The following is a 22304-nucleotide window of genomic DNA, read 5'->3' on the forward strand; positions in this document are numbered from 1 at the left end:
AGGAATGGTGTTTCTATAGAATTTCGGTGAATATTTTTGAGACCTCTCAGGAATAAGGTGAATAAGCTCTCCATCACTTCACTCCTCAGTCCAGTCATGCAACTTCATCCCTTCTTGCTTGGGGCTCCTGGGGACCCTTGCTACACTCCCGAGTATATGATCACAGTTGTCATTGTTTTATTTTGTTTTGCAGTATGGGATTTACACAGTTCATGTTGTCAGGTAATGCCATGAGAAATGGGGCGATTCCTCTGTAACATAGTGCCCCCTAGTGTTTCAAGTGAGACACCACACAGCTGGAATGCCTCGTGTTACAGACTGCATTGAAAGCAATGGAGGTGGATGTTAGTGTCAGTAATGACAAGCTGTTACTCGAAAAAGTCTGTGCTAAAAGTTCCAGAAATGCAATTTGAAGATCCAAACATTGTTGTTACGCTTCACACTGAGCATGACTCAGCACTTTCTGCTTCCACACACACACACACACACACACACAAAAGTGTTCACGGTCCGCTTTGCATAACGTCCGCTCGCGTTTGGGGTCGTCAATCGAGCAAATGAAAGCAAATGGAAACTTAACACAGGAACAACTTTGTCAAAAGACATCAAATAGTTACAAAAAAAAAAAAGACTTCCTCCTCGTTTGCTTTTCCTGGCCTTCATTTCTGGGAGGGAAAGTGAGCCCTGGCATCATCTCGGGCCCACCGCCCGGGGACCACCTGGCAACCACCAAGTTACCACCCGAGGACATTCCTGAAGAAATTGTGTAAGGGTCGCGCCCATTATGTCACTTCCTGTTTGTTGTGATATCATGGCGTTCTGGTGGGATGGAAAGGGTGCGGGGTGGGCGGATGGTCAGGGCGGAGTTCTTTTAGAAGCCGTCGGAGTGCGTGGAGCAGTAACCTTTGACCTTGTCAATCATCTGGCTGACGAGGAGGAGATAGGCTCCGCCTTGGAGGAAAATGGGCTGGTCTGATTTTGTTTTTCTGCCAACAAAAAGAAAATGAAAAGGTCTCAAGTATAGCTTCAGTTAGGAAGTGTTGAGGAATGAAGTAAAAGAATCAACAAATAGCGGAATGTCGTATTTTTTAGCCAAGCATATAGCACATCTTAAAATTGAGGACTTAAACATGACTCAAGTCAAGTCAAGTGACTCGAGTCCCATACCTTGTCATCAAAATACTGTGACATTCCTATGTGTGTGTGTGTGTGAGACACCTGTATTGCCGAAAGGCGTCAGTGTGATTTTGGCCTTGGACGTCCAGTAGGCGGCGCTGGAGCCAAACGAGCCCGATGACAAGGACTGGGCGGCCTGCTCCGAAGTCGCCTTCTTGGTATTGTTGGTCGCCGTTTTACTCCAGTCTGACACACAAGCAAGTCATGTGACCACCGGCATCCTCCTCCTCCTCATCATCATCATGACAGTTTGGATTTTTTATTAATTGAACCATCACTGTATCATAGATTTAGAAGCTATTGTTTGTACAGTAACAAGCGAGTCCAACGTTGGTGTAGTACCAACTTGTGCCACAGCACGCTGAGCAGCACTGAGCTCCTCTGGAAGAAATGCAGCGCAATTCAAAGCAAGAAGCGGACGCCGCTTCAGTGTAATAAATATGTTGGTCCTTTCATGTTTAAAAATAAAGTCAAACAATATATTAAAACTAATGGACACTATACAAACAAGAAAGCAAGTAAAACTTAATATAAAAAAATGTTGGTCCTCCATGTTTGTTAAAGTAGCCGTTGTTTGAAGCAATGCTAATTTCCATTAGCCTGTGGATTGCAGTTCACATTTTATGTTAGCATTAAGCTAGCCAACTTTTCTTTCTTCTTGCTTTGATTTCCTCAAACTGCCATTATATGATAGTCTCTCAATTTCTGTACAGCAACAGAGTGAGAAGAAGTACAATTAAATAAAAGTTTTGTGTGAATGATGATGGTGTTGTTGTTGTTGCACGACAAAGGTTACCCGAGTTGTCGGAGAGTCTGAAGCGAGCGCAGCAAAGTGAGCGTCTCCACTGCTTCTGAACGTTCTCTTTGAGGGCGCAGTGGAAGAAGAAGATGAAGAGGCCTGCGGGCGTGTTCAACACAAGAAGAAGAAAAAGTGATGAGTCATGCTTGGCATGGCGCATAGTCAAGGGACTTCATTCTATTTTTTTAATGTATTGTAATGTAGCAGCTTTTCTTTCAAAAAAAATGTTGGGTGGGGAAAAACATTTCTTGTTTTGATTTTCATATCTGGCAGACTTGCGCGTCCGTCGTCACCTTGCAGCGAGTTGAAGATAGCAAAGAGGTAGACAAAGACGAGGCTGACCGGCCCCCAGGCGAAGAAGGCGAAGGCCCAGGTCATCCCGAGCAGGAAGGTCAGGCTGACCACGCTGCGGAGGTTGCGGACCACCTGAGCGCCCAACAGGAGGCGAGCGGCGTTACCAAGGCAACAACGCACCGGACAAACAGACGCGGCTACCGCTAGCAGTTTCGGGATCCGTTTCGGTACCTCCTCCCGCAGCGTGCGGTTCCCGCGTTTGCCGTTGCGCCCGCAGATCTGCAGCATGACCACGACGAACATGGCCACGTTGAGCAGGAAGACGATGCAGAAGTAGGCCACGCACGCCAAGTAGAACACCACCGCTCTCCGGATCCAACAGCTGAGGAGATGACGCACATTCGTCGTGCGCATTAGAACTATTGTGCATCAGGGTCGTGCGGTCATGGGAGGCAGTTGAGGCAGTGCTGCCCCCTGTTGGCCGTCCTCTGCATGTGAAGAGTAACAACTTACAACTGTGACGGTCCTTCGCCAAACTGTCCGTCGCCGTACTCCTGGGGCCCGTATGAGTGTTTATCCACCGCCAGGATCAACCCCACCAGCACGGCGGGAATACCTGGAGACATAAGACAATACTAATAATAATAATAATAATGATAACAAAGGCCTCAAAGGGTTTACAAGTAGAAAAGAAAACGGTGTGCATTTTTATCTATTTATATATATAGATATAGATTACAAGTTTTGAAGACTACGGACTAAATACCAAAACGGAAAAAGACTCACCCCAGCCCAGCAGGCAGAACTTGAGGATGTATCTGTGCACGTACGTGTTGAACACTTTGACCAGCGCAATGTACATGTGCACCGACTCCAGGCCCATCCAGGTGAAGGACGTCAACAGGAAGTAGTGAAGCAGCGCCGCCGCCGCCACGCACAGCGGCTCGTTGCGTTGCCACGACAACCAGCCGTTGAGCAGGAACGTCATGTTGAGGAGCAGCAGCGAGGCGCTCAAATTCATCAGGATCTTGGACGGGTAATCGCGACGTAACTTCCTGCGCGAGACAAGAGTTGACGTCAAATCAATTCCAACTAACTACAGCGTACAGTAGAGTTCACTAGAACACAGTTGCAAAGGGAATGTTAGTCCCCGGTGTCTATTTTTATCGTCCAAGTCTCAATTTAAAGAATTTTTTTTAAAGGAGTCTCCATTTATCATCATCAGTCAATTAGGTCAACACTGGATCATTCAGAAATCATCTGGAGTCAGCTGGCTGCACTGAGAGAAAAGGGGGTGAATAATTGTAATTTTTTTTTTTTAAGTTTCAAATATTGTATACATTTTGTTCCAATTCACAAATGTGTCCCACTTAGTGTTAATTCTTCACCCCCCCACCCCCAAAAAAAAAATGAACGCACTCATTTTGACACCCATAATTTTTATGTTTGAATCCTGAAATGTGATATTTGATATGATGTGAAATATTAGACATACGTTTGCTCTTTCTGTGATAAACTTCATGTGTGGGCGGGGCTTAGCAACTCACTCGAAGGCGAGGTAGGTGAGCAGCGTGGCGGCCGAGAAGATGGCCGACACGCCGCAGCCGACGAAGGTGATGAAGGTGAGGATGCGGTTGTGACGCCGGTCGATGTGCGGAGACACTCCTGAAATGTCCTGAATGCCAAAATAAAAACACATTTTTAAAATTACAAATGGGCACAAACCATCATGGCTGCCGTCCGTATGCTCACCATTAGGATGCCAAAGTGCGTCAGGTGGTCACACAGGCAAACCGTTTTGTTGACGCCTGATTCTTTGGACACACGGCAGCCGTCGCCATTCCAGCCTCCGCTGCCACCTGGTGGACACACAAAGACATGACATTAACGAATTGCAGCGACAACAACAATCGCGTTGTCATCATCATCATCATCATCCTCACTGACCGTTCATGCTAAAGTCCCAGAAGACGCACACTGGGCTGAGGATGGTCTGAAAGGAGATGATTGATCGTCACGGCAACACAAGTCAAAATGTTCTTTAGAGGAAACAAGAAAAAAAAAAAAGAGTCTGACTTGAGGTGCCAAATGACTGATGTGGATCTCCACGGGGTCCTTCAGGTCGCTGATGCTGCGGTTCACCACGCTGCTCGCCACCACGTAACTGATCAGCGCGCGGCCGTCCTGCTCCAGCTGACCGACAACATGACGGACATCGCAAATGTCAGACATGAGGACCAAAACTGACAATAAATAAATAAATAAATAAATAAATAAAAACTGAAACTAAAAACAGATGTAAAAACATGATTCAAAAATTAAATAAATATATAAAAACTATAAATAAAAAGTTAAAACGGATATAAAAATTTGTGGAAATAAAACTATATATATATATATGGTATAATTTGAGTTGAAATGTGACCTGGAAGAGGCTGGTGGTGCTGAAGAACAGGAAGTTGATGCGGGTCGGCAGCGATGCGTCCACCCCCGACAGCAGAGAGGGCGGGAGCGTGACCTGAGCCAGCGAGTTGATTTGCTCTGATTCAAAGTCAATCTGAAAGGGGGCGGGGCCAACAATAATAAAAAAAAAAAAGTGGTTGTCAAAATCCGGCGTCGTAAGCAAGGCGGTGGCGTTTGCGCTACCTGCGGGTCGGTAGAGTTTGTCGGGATGAAGGCGCTGAAGGACGTCCCATTGAAGGCGGACGAGTTGAATGCTGAGACCCCCAAAGCCAGCCGTCTGGACCTGATGCTCACGCTTGACCCTTTGAACTGCAACTTGTCCAAAAGATGATCCACCGCTTTCAACGCCCTAACAAGTCACATGACAGCGTCAACGAGCTAAACCTGCCCACTAGACACCATTACAATAGTTACTCAATAGTTACTCAAATAACACTCTGTCGACAGCACCTGTCGGAGGCGGGTGCGAGGTCGCTGTGGGGGCTGCTCATGACGTTGGAGATGATAGTGACCACGGTGGAGGCCAAGCTGGTGTTGATGTTGGCCACGCCCACCAGCTGTTGCACTTTGCTCACCACTTTGGACACCTGCGCACAAAAAGTCAAGCCAGACGGTGGCGGCGTGATGAAAAACGGCGGGGGGTGTGAAGGTGGGCTCACCTCTTCCCGGGACAAAAGGTTGTCGGTGATGGCGGCCAGCTGCACGGCGACCTCGGCGGCGTTCTCTGCAGCCAACACAGGACAAATGATAAGGAACGGTGCCGGTGGGTCTTTTGGTGTCATTTGACTGCGGGGGGGTTACCTGCCGAAACCTGGATGGCGTCGATGTCGGTGCAGTTGCTAAAGTCAGCGGATGACCAGAAGGATGAAAAGTTGTGAAGGTCGATCAAGCTGAGGAGAGAGAGAAACGCGAGTGAGAAGCCCCACGCCACTTCCTGTCTTGTCCTTCCACTTCTCGTGAGCAGTGGCGGGAACAAACAAAATAGAAAAACTTTGTTATTGTAGTTAAGTCGAGTTTTCATCTACCAGCTGCGAGTGGCGCTCTGCTCCTTGTTGGGGAAGCACGGCAGGAAGTGGGCTGCGCTGGGCCGGCTCTCAGGCCAGCGGTAGTGAACCGTCTCATCTTCTGGACAGTTCTCTGGCAGGACACCAACAACAACATACATTTTCTGTCAGTCAAAATGGCACCCAAAAAAGAAAAACAGTTATTGCCTTGAATTACTTTTGCATTTAACTTCAAGTAAAAGACCAACCCATCATAAGACAGAAGTAGTGAGTATGGTGTTCCACAAGGGTCCATATTGGGACCACTTCTCTTTAGCCTGTACGTCAACAATTTTGTTAATTTCTCGAATGTGCTTAACAAAGTTTTGCTTGTGCAAGACCCAGGTGACTAAATGCCTAAAATGATATGTGCAAATTGCAGATCTCTGCCTGGTCCATCCCATTTGTTTTGTTTTGCTTAATTCTTCAAATTTCACGGGACGATAACACCCAGCAACCGAAACAATAGCAATCGGCTTGTGTCGTTCCCATGTTGACGTCATAGGGTTGTTGAGTTTCTGAAGAAAAAAAATGAACTTTTTTTTTAAAGCTGGCCACAAGAACTCTTGCGTGTTATATGATCCACAGATTTGGAACTGATGCTGACCTCAAAACTGCCCGACCTCTCTTCATCTTCAAGAGGAAATGAAAAACGGAATTATTGTCAATGTGTTTATGATTTGCTTAGCGTAGAAAGAACAATAATAACAGTCAGTGTAGTTTGCTACAGGATGTTGGAAACAAGAACAGAATGTGCGTGTCCTCAGGACAAGGTGTGACCAAAAGCGCCTGTGCGTTTGGTGGTGTTACCCAAGGGGCTGACGCGAATGGAGTTCGCGTGGACCTCGAGACCGGCACCGATGTGAGGATCGCCACTGGAGATTCTGTCCCGGACTTCCGCTGGGACACCGGTGAGGTCATCCGTGATGTCATGGTGGCGCAGCAAGGCTTGACACTGGAAGCTAGGCGACATCAGTGGCTCAATGTCAACACCACACAACGTGATCATGACCTTTAACCTGACAGGCGAAGACTTTGACCTTGAGTGACCTTCAGGCTGGACGCTGCGGGAAGTAGAAAAGTTAGCGTTAATGTAAGCAAGCCTAGTTGATATTTAATAACTTCAAACATTTCTGATGAGACCTTTTGTTTAATAATAATAATAAATTAATAATAATAATGAAAATAAAAATATATATTTTTTAAAGTTAGCGTTAATGTGACATCTTGTCCTCCACAACTCACCTGAGCGAGTCCACGGAGGCGGCGTGAGTCCAGTTGTGGAACGTCTCATTCAGCTGATGTCACAAACACAGACGCTAATGTTAGCCTGACATTAGCATTAGCATGAACATAACATAATAGCCCTAATCGAACATTAGCGTCAGAGTCCATTAGCATAGACTAAAACATCACACTCTCTTAGCCATTAGCATTAGCCTACGTTTAGCCTTAGCCTCCAATGTTTGGGACCTTACCCAGAAGGCCACAGCTTCCTCCACATCAGCTTGAGTCAGCGTCGAGCTCCCGTCATGCACCACCAGAGTCACCCTATAGAACAAGGCCTCTGCATACACAGGAGACCAACAGAAAATGTTTTATTGGATTTTATTATAATTTCGCATTTAGTTTCAACACTACACTAACGTGATTGCGTTATTGAAAAACAGCTGCTGCTATGTTTGGTTTTGGCCACCAGATGTCACTCTAGTGTCATTCTACACTCGTCACACAAGCAGTCAGGAAGGAGATGAAGAGCAGCACAACCAGTCAATCAAAAGATCAGTAGTTACATTGACGAACCAATCACCAGCCACCAGAACCAGAAAGACTCTGCCTACTCTCCTGATTGACAGCCGTCACATCACCCAAGAAGAACCAATCAAAAATGCGAAATCAATTCAATAGCTTGGTATGATACTTGATGATTATTATTAGAATTGGTCATGTTTGACCTACTGTCCCTCGTCCAATCACGGCCGTGCTTGCATGGACACGCCCCCCACAAGCCTGCAGCCATGTTGTTTATGGGATGACGCACGTGGATGGGGGAGGGGCTTGGCACTGGGACGCCAGAAGAGATGGCGCTTGTGTTTGTCAGCTGAGAGGAAGTGAGGTCATTTGCAGGAGGTGTGGCCAATGTGAGGGCGGGAGCCGAGGTTGGGCGGAGTGTGGGGGGAGGAGTCAAGTGAGGGAGAGGCGGAGACATAGGATGAAGAGGAGGAGGTGGGGTCAGAAAAGGGCGAGGGTTCAAGTAAGGGCGGGGAGGAGTCCTGTGAAGGGGAGGGGTTAGATGAAGAGGAGGAGTCAAATGAGGAAGGTGAGGGGTGAGATGATGAACAGTTGGAACCAGAGAAAGCTGGGGGGAGGAGCTTAAAAAAGGGTAGGTCCTCATAGTCTGTTGATTGGAGGTGGAGTCAAAGTGAAGGGGTGTCATCTGTGGCCCCGCCTCCTGCCTGATCTCAGGCATCACAGGAAGTGACGAGACGCCACCTGTCGCCACGTGTGGTGGGACTATGTGATGAGGAAGTGAGGGGTCGTGACCTGATGCTGCCGACAGCCAATCAACCGTCAGCGCGGCAAAGACCCTTTTGAGTTCGAAGGCTGGAAAAGTTCCTAAGTTCCCAACTGGTGGAGCTGGCGCAGGACCATGAATGCTGGCAAGTGATTGGTCGGTGTGTTCTGGGAGGGGAGTGGGCGGAGCTAAGGAGCGCAGAGACAGTGTTGAAGCAGCCAGTGAGTTTTTAGATGGCTTCTGAGGAAAAGATGGCAGGGAATGGGGTGGACCAAAAGTATCATCAGAACTTGTGTTAGGGGAGGAGCTTAACAATCTCTTGATAGTTGATGCTCCGCCCCCCTGGCTGATGTCTCCACTTCCTGTTCCAATGGTGGAGTTATACACAAGAGGCTTGGCGATGGCTGTTGCCCGCCGCCTGGGCGGTGCTCCTGTGGCGGGCGGCCGGCGACCGCCACTCGGCTTCCTGAGCGGCGTGGACACGAATGCCAGGAAGGGGCGCCGCCCACCCGGCAATCGGACCGGAAAGGCAGGCAGCCCGGCGGGTGCTGGTGCCTGCGGGGCTGGTCGGGCGGGCACTAAGGAAGGCATTGCTTCATATTTTGGGGTAGCGAGCAGGTGCGTTGATGAGGGTGGCGCTTTGTGTGGTCCAGAAGCAAAAACACGACCTTTTCTCCATCTGGACGACCAGGGGGTCGAGTTTGCCGGTGCAACTTCATATTTTGGGAACCTGTGTATGGGGGGGCCCTGAGGTGGTGGAGCACCAAGTTTGGGGCGTCCCTTATGGTAGCTTGTCTTTGTGGGTTGGAGGTCTTGCACATGTGAGAGGAAGTAAACAGCCATAAAAACAAAACAGTGATAGGCCACACTGATGATCACATTTCATCATAATTGGTCGACTAAGATCCTGCGTAAATGTAAATACAGTGAACCAAACAATCGCTACTCCTTTCAAATTGTTTGCTTGGCATCAAGACGCCACCAGATGGCGCCGTGTGAACAACCCACGAACGAGGGCACTCACTCTAATGCTAAGGAGAAAGCAGTGGAGCAGAGAGAAGCGTTAGCATGTTAGCATGGCTGAACGTAAGCAGCACAAAAGAAACAGCCAGACAATTAGCATGGTCACCTAGCAATACTAAATTCCAAACATAAAAAGTGACATCAGAACACATGAGTCGGAGTATGAAAAATGACATACATACTCTAATGATTGTTGTTTATGATCTTGTGGACTAAAACCGTCGTCACGCCTTGAAGTGTGCTAAGCTAGCCCCCGTTAGCGCAAGAACCGGTCTTACCAGGCCTTGGTGGGTTAGTGAGGTTGTTGTTAGTCATGGCTGCCAATGGGTGGCGCTGCGTCTGCTGAGCTACACAAGATTGTACATGGCAAAACATCAAATCAGCCTAGCATAGCATCCGGTCCGGTACTTCACATAAAACTCTTTTTTCGTTGCTTTCCATTGTGAAGTCAAGCAGTACATCCATTCCATAAAGGTTATTTATTTATTTATTTTTAACAAAAAGGCTATAAAATCCTACAATATTTGTAAAAATTAAAAAATATATATATATATATTTGCCCCCCTGGCATGTTATATTTTTTCGTTTTTGATATATATAATCAACAACTTTGTTCATTCGTTGATTATGACATTGATGGCAAGAATAGCTATTGTTGAAAGTTGTACAAATATCAATAAATATAATTTTTTTAAAAAGAAGCTCGTTTGATGACGTGAAAAATAACCCAAAAATTAAACAACAAACATTGACTTCACATTTTCAAACGCAAGCTAAATAGACTCAAAAGTTGAACGCCTGCGTTTGGGTCTCTTATGTGCGCGCGCGTGTGTGCGTGCGCGCGCGTGTAGCTGTCCGTCACAGCACAACAAACACATGCTGATTGACACCAGTCAAACATCAGTCAGTTTTCCCTCTTTTTAAAAAATTGATAAAGAACTAAAAATAAATCTGTAGGGTTGTGGATCCATCCACTATATCAAAGATTCGCTTGAAGGGTCCCCCCCCCCCCTCGTCAGCTTCATCCAGATGCAATCACTGTATTGATTACACTCATTGAAAAAGAAAAAAAACTGATTGGTGCTAATTGAGAACACACACACACACACAGTCTTTGCCCGTTGACTTCGTTTTGGCTTCTGCTGGCCAATGAAGGCTTACCCAAGGACCACCTCCTGGCACTGCTACTGGTTGTGGTGAAACTGGCGATACTGGTGGGGGTTAGAGGCATGCGGGTGGGCGGAGAGGCTGTGATCAGACGGACTGGGAAGGACAATGAACAAAAGCAACAGTCCAAGCGGACGTGACAAATTCCATTCCTGCGACTGTATTGCTCGCAAACGTCTCGCTGTTGTCGTGGATCAGTGTTTTGCAGGCCACACGTAGAAAAGTGGCTTCCCAATCTTCCTCACATGAGCCCAGAATCAAAAATTCCATTTACACTTGAGAAGAGAAAGAAAAGTTGGCAAGGAAAAAGGGCAAAACAAAAGGATCATCAACATATGCTGGCAAGCGACCACCGAGGAAGAGGAGGAAAGAGGACGAAGGTTGATGATGGTGGAGGTAGCGTGGCGTTGAGTGTGTGCGTGCACGTGCGTCACCTACCGTGTGTGTGTGTTGCATTAGTAGCATGGATGGTGTTAGTGGAGTCAGCAGGAGAGGAAGCGGCTGCGGGAATGTCGCAGGGAGAGACAAGACAAGTGGGATGACCAACATCAGTTAATGTTCATCGCACGCACGCACGCACAACATCCGGCGCGTGTGACAACGGTGAAGGAAAACGCACATCCCAGCGCGGATGCTGCTCACATTGCCGGCATGTGTTTATTTGATTTTTTTTTTTTTTTTTTTTTTTTTTACCTGGACATCCCAGGTGCGAGGAGTCACATTTGCCGTGGAGGGAGCCGTTGCTGGGCAGGGACACACCTAAATGGCAAAAAGAAGACAAATGCTAATGCTAACAAGATGGCTGCCAACAGTCAGCTGGTTTACAAAATCAGGAAAAGTTCGTTATTTGGTCGCTAAGTCAATTCTTCACGCTAACGTTTCGCCCCACCAAAAGCGACGAGCAATTTTAATCACAAGCACTTATAGTATTTTCACATTATTTGCATATGGAGGGGAAAAAAAACATTTATTTATGTTGCTTCAATTGAAGTTGATGCAAGTTAAGTTTCAAAGCCATCTGAAGAAATTAAGAAAATTCTGGAAGTGACTTGTTTTTAATAATGTGTTATTTTCTTTTTCACTAAGTGAAGAGGGAGAAAAAAAAAATCAAATTTTGGTGAAAAAAAAAGTAAAGTGAAAATACTACGATTACATTTTCAAAATCAGATGAATCACATTTTAGAATTTGGATTCATCACAATGAATCGCTTCATTAAAAAGGCTTAAAAAAAAACAAAAGGCTTTTTAATCAACCATTTTTGCCCACCAAATTTGAAGATCACCTGTTAGGGCTGAGTAATTAATCAACATTCAATTACAATTTCAATTATTATTACACGCCACAATTACAACATCAGCATAATCCTAAAAAAAAAATATTAATACTAATTTTGAGTTGTATAAAATGATACATTTGCACCTTTTTTAAATTTTAAAATAATTATTATTATTATTTTTTTTTTAATTTTATTCTTTTGAGAGGGATAAATAAATAAGAATAAATAAAATAAGTAATTTAATAAATTTGGTTTCATCCATGAGAAACTTGCACAATTGTAGTGTTTCAAATAATTTTTATTTGTATTAATAATTTTGATGTTTAAACATTTTCTTGTTTTGTACTAAAAAATAAATGATTACCAAAATAATCTTGATTTTTTTTTTTTTTAATTCATCACTCGTTATGTGTTAATTCTTTTGATATTTAATGTTAAGAGGACGTCTTCAACATTTTTTGATCAACCGCATTTAAAATGAAAACCAAATACGCCAACAATTTGATATGAACAAATCTTCCAAATGTCATACCCAAACATTTTTTTAAATGCTTTACAACCTTAAATGCTTTACAACCTTAATCAATGAGTTAACGCTTGAACTTTGACAGCACTAGAATACTTGAGCATTGGAAATTTGACATACAAATAAAAGTACCGGTACATGTTTTGTTTTTTGGCGTAAAAATGTCCAAAACATTCTTTCTTTGTCTTTTTAACACACACGCACACACACAACACAAACGTCCGCACACAACCGTCACGTCGTCTGGTGAGAATTGAAGGGAGCAGCTGGAGTCCATTAGCTTTTAGCGGCCCAGCGGAATGCGCTAGTCATTTTCCTCGCTGCTTCCATTTCGAGGCGGAAGTGACCGCAAGGCAACAAACAAGGAAACAAAGATGGAGGCCGACAAACCAGGACACAAACAAGTCAGACAAAGTAAGGGACGAGAGAACAAACGACGAAACAAAGAACGAAGCAAGAAAAGCAGGAGCCGAGAGGAATGTGCTGGTTATTTTCCATGTCGTTTTTTTTTTACTTGGAACGTAGAAGTGACTTCCTGTGTTTTGTCGCCAGGGCACGACAAACAAGAAACCGGAGAGGCGAGAGCAACAACAACCTTTCATATCAAAAAAAGACATTTTAGGCCAAATAAATAACCCCAAAAAAGTGTCTGGAGCCACAAAATTAAGTTAAAGCTTCACCACAACGCAAAAATACGCAGCATCTAAAACTTTGACATTCATTTTCTTTACTTTTTTTTTTTTTTTTTTTTTTACATTTTATGGATATTATTTTATTATTATTTTTTGGGCAAAATTTTGGGCTACTTTTTCTGCTACTTTTTTGCTAGTAATTTTCTGACATTTTTGGCAATTTTGTGGACATTTTATGGTAAATTTCGGGATTTCTTGAATACATTTTTCTGACTTTTTTTTGGTGGCAATTTTGTGTACATTTTATAGTAATTTTTGGGATTTCCTTTTTTTGTTATTGGAAATTGTTACTTTTTGAACGTTTTCTTTTCTGCCTCCCTTTTTTTAAATTTTTTTTTTTTAAATAAATACATTTTCTGACTTGTTTGGCAATTCCGAAAATCTTTTATGGTCATTTTCTGCCATTCTTTTATTTTTGGACATTTTTTTGAAACATCTCTTTTCTTTCTTTTTTATTCAATTCTCTGACATTTTTGGGCAATTTCATGGACATTTAATAATACATTTCTGCTTTCCCCCTTCCTTTTTATATATTTTTAGGTAATGGAAAAAAATCTTCTTTTTCCTGACAACTTAAAATTTTGACTTTGACATTGTGTGGAATATTTAATTATTCATTAAAAAAAATATTAATCATGAATTCATTTGAAGAATATAAAGAATACAAATAAATATGTAAAAAATATATTATTTTCTACATTTTTTTTTTTTAGAGATCCACAGGAGAGGGACTTAAGAGCCACACGAGGCTCCAGAGCCGCAGGTTGTAGACCCCTGCTATAGAGAAACTAGCGGAAAATGAGAGACTAGATAGAAACAACACAGTAAAAAAAATAATCTAAAAAACGACAGACGAGAGAAACGATCCGAGAGAGACAACTTGAGACTAAAGAAAAGCAAAAGAGTCAAGAGACAATTCCCAGAGAGCGACTCACTGCAGCTTAGGTCGGCGTCCGTCTGGGCCAGGGTCGGAGGTACGTCCCAGAAGCTGTTGTCCCAGTCGATGACGTTTCCCGCCGCGTGGCAGGTGAGCGCGTTGAGCTGCTGCACCGTCATGGCGAAGTCCCAAAGGCGAACGTTGTACACGCTGCCCGAAAAGCTGCTCGGCCCTGATCGCGACAACGAACGCTTCGTCCTCTCGTCGCAAGACAAGGAAAGACAATGTGGCGAACGGCCGGCCTCACCTCCCAGGCGAAAGGTGCCGCCGCCCAACACCGAGCGCCCGCTGGAGTGCGAGCAGGTCTTGGCCCAGTGGTTTCCGTTGAAGTAAACGCCTACGCGCCCGCTGGCCGACGTCCACAGCACGCACAAGTCGCTCATGGAGGACGTCCAGTCGGCCGGCGTCACGATGGAATCCAGCGAGCACGTCGCGCCCTCCACCACGATTTTCACGTGGCCTTCGTCCGCACCCAGCGCCAGCGCCGTGTCGCCGTCCGCGTCGGTGTACGTGAAGATCCACTCCGCCTGCGCGGCATGCCGTCGGAAAGTGATGGAATGGGAAGTGTCGATGGAAGTCAGGCAATAGAAACGCTGCCTTGATTTTTTTTCCGGCGAGCCACAAACACTCGATGATGCCGCGCGGCACTGACCTGCTGCGGCGGCCCACTTCGCTCCATCTCCAAGCACAGGGTCAAGTGATGCAGGGTTGCCACGGCAACAGAAGGGGACACTTGGGCCGCCGGCGCATTGCCGTTGGCGACTCTCACCTTCTGGTTCCTCAATGCCACGGCGACTAGCAGGGTTAGGGGGAAGCGAGACGACGGGTTGAAGGTAGGGGTGGGAATCCTTCGATGTCTCACGATTCGATTTTTGGGTCTGAGATTCGATTTTCGATTAAGAACAATTTTTGATTCAAAATGATTTGATTGACAATGATTTTTGCTTCAATCTATAGACGTGCAAGGAATCGTGATGATCTACTCCAGTCTGACTCGCTAATGCTAATTAGCACGCTACTCGCAGCGCTTTTATCACTCAAAAGAACGGCTCCACACTGCAAAAAAAACAACAACTTTTATTGGAATAACTTGATCGGGACTTTTTCCTTCTTCTTTCTAATGTGTCTACAACTTAATAGTGTATTAGACCGCGTGGAACCACACTGCCCCTAAGAGGCCAAATCGAGTACAACATGAACAGCGCTCCAAATAAAGGCACACACAGACAAAGGCAAGACAGTATAATTTTTTTTTAAATCAAATCGATGAAAATAAAATCTGGATCGCACTAAATGAGGATCACGATTCTTATAAGAATCGATTTTTGGGCAGGACCCTAGTAGACGAAAACTAGGAATATTCCCAAAAAATCATTGATTCTCATAAGAATGGCGATTCTCATTTGGTACGATTCAGAATCGATTTTAAATGTCCCAAAATCAATTTGATTTAAATTATTTTATACTTCGTGCCTTTGTGTGTGCCTTTGTTGGGAGCGCTGTTCATGTTGTACACAATTTGGCCACATAGGGGCAGTGTGGTGCCGCGCATTCTGATACACTGTTAAGTTATAGCCACATTAGAGAATAGAAGGAAAAAGTCACTATCAAGTTATTCCAATAAAAGTTGTTTTTTGCAGCGTAGGAAGAGCATATGCGAGTAGCGTGCTAATTAGCGTTAGCGAGTCAGACTGGAGTAGAGCATGCAAATTTTTTGCACAACTATAAATTGAAGCAGACATCATTATCAATCAAATCCTTTTTGAGTCAAAAATGGATTCTGAATCGAAAATGGATTCTGAATAGGATGACAGGCTCAAGAATCGGAACGGAATCACGAGACTCCCCTCCTGACCTTCCTTTCTTGACCTACCGTGTTTGAAGCTGATCCTGAAGCCTCTTTTCTGAACGCTGAAGTCCGAAGTGAAAGCCAGCTCCATGGCGTTGCCGCTGGAGTTGAGCACCAGGCCGGCTGCCGTCAGGCCGCAGAACTTGACCTCGCCGTTGCCCGTGGCGACGGCGAGTCGGTCGTAGATGCATCCCGGCGCCTCCTCCAGTTCGAAGTCCTCGAACGAGATCTGCACGACGAAGCCCGGCGGCGCTCGCAGGCTCCACCGGCAAGTCTGGGAGTTGCCGTACATGGCCGGGTAACACGGAGACGTCAGCCAGCCCTCCGACTCCGTCAACACGGATCCGCACTTGGACCACTCGCACCCGGTAACTGTCGTGCAGCGGGGGAGGGACAGGCATGAGGACGCCGACGTGTTTGAGGACAAAAAGACTTTGAGATTGAAAATGGCTGAGACTCGCAGCCATTTTCACTGAAGCAACCCCCTTCGCTCCAGGATTTTGACTGATTTTGCAAGGTCCACAGAATATTGTGTTCTATTGCTCTAAAAACATGGACGCTACCAAAAGAAAGATTAAAGTTTCTTCTTTCATCAGGAAAAAAAAGTATCTGTTTCCGTTTTGCAGCAATTAGCATTAGAATATAGCTAAGTTTCATCGATATTCACATTCCTGGTGAAAACACTGACAAAAAGAGCTTGTTGCAACATGTCCCTGGCGGATCTCTTATACTCTGCTGCCACCTGCTGGCTGTTTTTTGGTAATATTTATCATTGCTTTAAGCCACCTCTTCATGTCAGAAGTTGCATCAAAGCCTTCTGTATGGTCTTGCATAAAAAAAAAACTAAACAAAAAAAACATAAATACGTCTTTGGGAGTGAAGGACAAAGTATTAAAATACATGTTTTTGAGTTTGAATGAGTTAAAGGGGAAGTCAACAAACATTTCTTGACAATAATGTTATATGTGACCTCACTAGTCTAAACATGACATTCTGATATTTGTGGATTATGCAGTAAAATCCAGCCGTTTTTTTTTTTAATCCATCTCAGGTGGCGGCCATTTTGCCACTTGCAGTCGACTGAAGACGACATCAATGTTGTCACCTGTTTTCTGAAGCTGAGCTGCGATTGGTTCTCACCTGAAACCCGACCAACTGTGATGTCATTATTAACCAGAGAACCCTATTTAGGACCGCGTAGAAGAAGGGGGTCGACTTCCCCTTTAAGGCGAGAAAACTAGAGCACTAGAGAACAAGAAAACGACAACTAGAAGACTAAAGGAGACGAGAAAAGCAGACGAGGGAACTGGAAGGCAATCATCAATTAGCCCTCAGTCAATGCTCGTTAAAACGCGCGCGCGCGCGCACGCACACACACACACACATGCAAATAAGTGCGATAACGTTTAACAGTTGGAACGCGCGGTAGGAAAATACATCAGGTGTGTTTTTACATGTGCGTGCTCGTGAATACAATGAATAACGAGCTGCACGTTATACACAACAATCAAACATGAACCAAATTGCAACCAAGAAGTGTCTTCATCTAAATGCTAATGTGCTTTAGTGTGTATATATGTGTATGTGTTTGTGTGTGTGTGTGTGTGTGTGTGTGTGTGGGGGGGGGGGGGGGTTAAGCTGTTTTTTAGGATTGATCCTGTTATTAACGACATGTCTGCATCCTGCAGCACAAACATTCTTAATTACTATCCTGCTAGCGACGTAGCTAGAATTTGCTACGTCACTGCCATTGACAGCAATTAACCTGAAAAATTGATTTGAACAATTTCTATTAGTTTAACATTTTTTTTTTCCCCCATTTTTGTTAAGAGTATGAAAGCCTCGAATTTTTTGGGGTGTAAATTTAGTGTAAATGTGTGATTAATTGTGAGTTAACTAGTTTATTTATTTATTTTATAATTACCTGATGCCCCTAATTTTTTAATATTTTTTTCTTTTTTAAGAATCTTTTTTTTTTTTTTTAAGAAAAAATTTTGGGGCGTCAGGCAATTACAATTTTTAATCGTAATTAATCGCATGACTGCACTAGTTAACTCGCAATTAATTAAAATGTTATATCTGTTCTAATACAATTTAAAAAAAATCGAGGTATTCATACTCTTGTTAACAAAAGTGGGGAAAAATGTTAAACTAATAGAAATAGTTCAAATGAATTTTTGACGTCTATAGCCGTCGATGGCAGTGAATGAGATAAAAATGGTCCAACTATTTTTTATTTTTTTTCTTTGCTTTTTTTTGTATGCAGCCATCGGCGCAAAAAAGCATAAAAATAAAAAGTAGGTTTGCCCCCCCCCCCCCCCTCAAAAAAAAAGAGGGGGGGGGAAACGGTCGCAGGGCCGAATTTCCGGACTCGGACGCTGGGATGCACGGAATCAATTCAACAAGAATTGAAAGAAATGGATGTACGTCGCCATGCCAATGAGCGTCTCGATTGTCCTACGTTTTCATCGAGGAGCGAAGACGGGAGCGCGATGCGTTCAGGTGCCCCGTCACAGAGGGATTCGCCGTCGTCAGCAGACAGCTGCGAGGAGGAATGCTCGCGCGTGCGCGTCAGGAGGTCAGCGTGACATCATACGTCATAAACAGGCTCACAAAAACGTGTGTTTTTCGTTTGTGAGTTGGGGGAAGGTCATAGTGACAGGAGGCGTGGTCCCAAAAAAACGCAACATCGATATTAATGGCAGGGGGCGGGGCTTAATACTCCCACCGGAGTGTGAGGAGTGACTTGTGCGTGCGTGCGCGTTTACGCTTGCAGGGAGGTCAGCGTGACATCATCATGTTGTCAGAGGCGTGGCCCCAAAAATGCAACTCGAATGGAGGGGGCGGGGCTTAATACTCCCCTTGGAGTGTGAGGAGAGTGATTGTGTGTGTGCGTGAATGTGGCCAATGTTCTTTCCACCACACATGCACACACACACACACACACAAAAAGCACTCTGTGTGTGCGTGTGTGTGTGTGTGTGTTTGGGGGGTTCTTCTGGGAACTTTACGAGTGTACTTGGCCGGAGGCTGCTGGAAGGGTATGGAAAATATATTACACACACACACACACACACACACGCACGCGCACGCACACACACAGTAGGTTGAAGTTTATTCTTTGGGGGCGGGGGGTCTTTTCCACGAGAAAAAATTGTTTTGTTCTTCGGCGTGGTCTGATTTGGTGTGTGTGTGTGTGGGGGGGTGATGGAATGAAATCAAGGTAGCTAACAAAAATGATAACGAAATACTGAAAATGCTTTTAAAAATTGTAATTGAAATGATAGCTTCAGTTTATAAAACGACCTAAAACTAACTATAGCAAAAATGCCCTTTGTTTATGTCGTCCTACTTTGCACTCACTCAACATATATTTCCATATATTTAAAAATATATAAAAAAATGAATACTACATCTCATAAAAACGACATTAAAACACATTTTTGAAGAGAAAAAAAAATAAACTAGCAAGAACTAACAAGCTTGCTCTAAAACCTAAAAATAACTTTAAAAAAACAAAGGTCAAAATGAATTAAGACTATTATGAAAAATCCAAAACAACCCTAAACATAATTTGGGCCAGGGTTATAATAGTTTTGGGTTTTTATAATAGTTATTTCATTTTGACTTTTTTTTTTTTTTTTAATTAAGTTAGTTTTAATTTGTTTGTTTTTTAGAGCAGATTTGTTAAGTTTTTATTTCGAAAAAAAAGCTTCCTTTTAAGTTTTAGAATTAGCTTAATTTTTTTATTTGATGTGTTTGAAAAAAAAGCTTCTTTTTAATAGTTTTAGAATTAGCTTTTTTTATTTTATTTTATGTGTTTGAAAAAAATGCTTCCTTTTAATAGTTTTAGAATTAGCTTTATTTATATATTTTTTTATGTGAAGGATTTGTCAAATGTAAGATAAAAAACTGACCTTTTGTAGCTACCGACATACAGCAATACCAAAATAAATACATTTAAAATGAACCCTGAATGATATTAACGATGAAGACAAAGGACATTTTAACCATAGTTAATTATAGTTTTATAAATGTAGGATTTTGTTTTGTTTTTATTTAGTTATATAACAACCTTAGACTTGCCTCCCTCATTCTGAAAACGTTTTCTCAAAACGTCACCTTCACTGCAAACCAACAAACTGCCCACAAATGGGAACGTGCATTTGTCTATTTGGCCCTAAAATGGAGCGGCGACCAGTCAGCAGTTTGTCCATACATGCCCGATCATTGTTGGATGACCAGTCCGAATGAGCATCTTACCGTGTGCATGAAGCCCCGCCCACATCAGGATGACCACAAGCCTCCCGGCCCCGCCCAATCGGCGAAACGCCGACCTGAGGAGAGGTGGGAGGCAGGTTAGCTTGCGCCCTTCATTAAATATTCACGAGGCTCATTAGCATAACGACCAAGCCGCCTGCGTTTGATGAATATTCACAAGTTGAATCATCTCAAGCAGCCGTGACCTTCAAACAAGAGTCCTCTTTGTCAAGTCTCCGCCCACGAAACCCATGACCCCGCCCCGCTGCAGAAAAATGGGATTGACAGCCGCCACTCACAGCCGTGTCTATTCAACAAAAAAAAATCTGCAAATACAAACTGTGGCTGTACGAGAAATCACATGGCAAAAAAAAAAAAAGACTTTTGGGTAAATGAAGACTGCGACGCGTGGTCAGTTTGGGTCTTGTTGATCCAAATGACCAAATGTAAACTTATTTAAATGTTTAATTTTGACATTTATGTTTCATCCATATTGATTTCATATTCATAAATGCATAGTAAAAAAAAAAAAAGTGCGACTTTTTGGGGTTAACCCGACCCCTAACCCGCAACTTTCTGAGAACACTGGAGATGTAATAAGACACTTTTTGTCCTAAAAATAAATAAATAATCAAAATAAAACCACTTGAGGATTGTTATCTAAGTAGATTTTTAACATTCCCATTTCACCCTCAAAGTAAAAAAAAAAAAAAAGTTGTGCAAAAACTTTTGGGACATTTCATGAGTGACTCGCGTCATTTAAAATTAGCGACCCAAAAACAATGAAGGATGTCAGCCAATCAGATGAAGAAGTAGTTTCAAAAGTCAACATTTACCCAAATCAAACCAACAAATTGAAACTCACATGTCTAGTGCCGCTTCCTGCCTTGCGACATTTCACCTCCAAAACGACTTTGTGTTCCTTTTCTTCTTCTCCTCTAAAACTTTCTGTCGGACTCTCCAGCCCAAATTCTGAAGGCGCGCGCGCACGCACATCCACACACACACACACAGAGCTGAGCTGTGAGGATGGGGAAAAAGCGGGGAGGGGGCCGAGCAAGGGGAGGGATACCAAGGCGCCTCTGGCTGCTGGGTGCGTTTGATTCGCTGGCCTTGACCGACCGACGGCGAAAGAGCAAAACACAACTTGTCAACCATGTCAAACGGCAGCCCGCACACACCTGCCGCCATTCAACGTGGCTCAAATGGGTTCGGGTGTTCTAATAGGCTTCTCCTGACATCACATCATCCAATCAGAGGGCTTACATAGGTTAAAAAGTCTTTTTCCCCATAGGCTGGAACATTGAGGGAATTATGGAACAGTTCAGTCGTAGCAGTGTTAGCACACAACCTTCAGCCAGGAACAGGTGGCAAATCCAGGTCCAGGAAGTAAAAAACTTGCCACAGTTTGGCTTTAGCTAACTAGCTCCCTAGCTAGCTCCCGTGGTGCTCGTTTACCTAGCTAGCACCTGGGACTGAAGCCAAACTGTGGGATGCTAGCTTCCTAGCTAGCTCCCGTGGTGCTCGTTTACCTAGCTAGCACCTGTGACTGAAGCCAAACTGTGGGATGCTAGCTTCCTAGCTAGCTCCCGTGGTGCTCGTTTCCCTAGCTAGCACCTGGGACTGAAGCCAAACTGTGGGATGCTAGCTTCCTAGCTAGCTCCCGTGGTGCTCGTTTCTCTAGCTAGCACCTGGGACTGAAGCCAAACTGTGGGATGCTAGCTTCCTAGCTAGCGCGCCCATGGTGCTTCTTTACCTGCTAGGGAACTAGCTAGCTAGTTAGCATCAATGGTTAAAGCCAAACTGTGGCAGGGTTTTTAATTTCTGCACAGGAAAAGCCCACTAGAACATCTGAACTTGATTTGAATTGTGGCAGGTGACTGCTAATTCTGATTTACAGTGATCTTAAATGTGATCGGTCGACTTTTAAGAGCCTCTATATGTGATTTTGTCGTGGGTGTCAATCCACTTCCTTTCACACTACATTTGGTTGACCTTGCTTACGCCACATTCCAACAGCGCGACAAAATGGCCGACTCATGACAAACAAGGTTTTTCGAGGAACAAACAAACAAACAAAATGGTCGCCAATTGACACAGATGCAAACAATAGAATTGGATTTATTTGGATCATCTTGAGCGATTCGTCACATGAAATTCTCAAAGTCACGCTGGCAAGTCGTTAGCTTGTAAGATGGGCGATTAGCGCGGTCGCTAACGTCACGGTTGCGCGCTGCGTGTAAACAACACACAACCGTGTTGTGGTTGGCGCAAGTGTGAGAA

The 22304-nt window shown here is 44.2% G+C and overlaps 1 protein-coding gene across 3 annotated transcripts; it reads right to left on the reverse strand.

Annotated features, from left to right (window-relative positions):
• Nucleotides 1-160: 160 nt before the first annotated feature.
• adgrg6 (adhesion G protein-coupled receptor G6) lies at nucleotides 161-22236 on the reverse strand. 3 transcript variants are annotated; one of them, XM_077553373.1, is made up of 29 exons: nucleotides 20887-22236; nucleotides 20025-20098; nucleotides 15786-16133; nucleotides 14565-14707; nucleotides 14160-14439; nucleotides 13911-14084; nucleotides 11174-11239; nucleotides 10919-10981; nucleotides 7254-7342; nucleotides 7021-7073; nucleotides 6816-6839; nucleotides 6586-6737; nucleotides 5758-5869; nucleotides 5534-5622; nucleotides 5392-5456; nucleotides 5183-5319; nucleotides 4916-5081; nucleotides 4695-4826; nucleotides 4346-4462; nucleotides 4217-4262; nucleotides 4022-4128; nucleotides 3817-3944; nucleotides 3056-3324; nucleotides 2783-2885; nucleotides 2501-2651; nucleotides 2269-2401; nucleotides 1973-2074; nucleotides 1219-1362; nucleotides 161-986 (listed from the first exon to the last, which is right to left on the reverse strand). In XM_077553373.1, coding segments are annotated over exons 1-29 (3537 nt in total). In that variant the 5' UTR covers nucleotides 20889-22236; the 3' UTR covers nucleotides 161-918. The 3 variants fall into 3 exon arrangements, with proteins under 3 accessions (XP_077409499.1, XP_077409500.1, XP_077409498.1); XM_077553374.1 differs by lacking the exon at nucleotides 10919-10981; XM_077553372.1 differs by lacking the exons at nucleotides 10919-10981; nucleotides 11174-11239; nucleotides 13911-14084; ... (3 more) ...; nucleotides 20025-20098; nucleotides 20887-22236 and adding an exon at nucleotides 7735-9461.
• Between the last annotated feature and the right edge of the window lie 68 nt (nucleotides 22237-22304).

Source organism: Vanacampus margaritifer, chromosome 19 (assembly GCF_051991255.1).
Source record: "Vanacampus margaritifer isolate UIUO_Vmar chromosome 19, RoL_Vmar_1.0, whole genome shotgun sequence".
In the NCBI taxonomy this organism is placed as follows: domain Eukaryota; kingdom Metazoa; phylum Chordata; class Actinopteri; order Syngnathiformes; family Syngnathidae; genus Vanacampus; species Vanacampus margaritifer.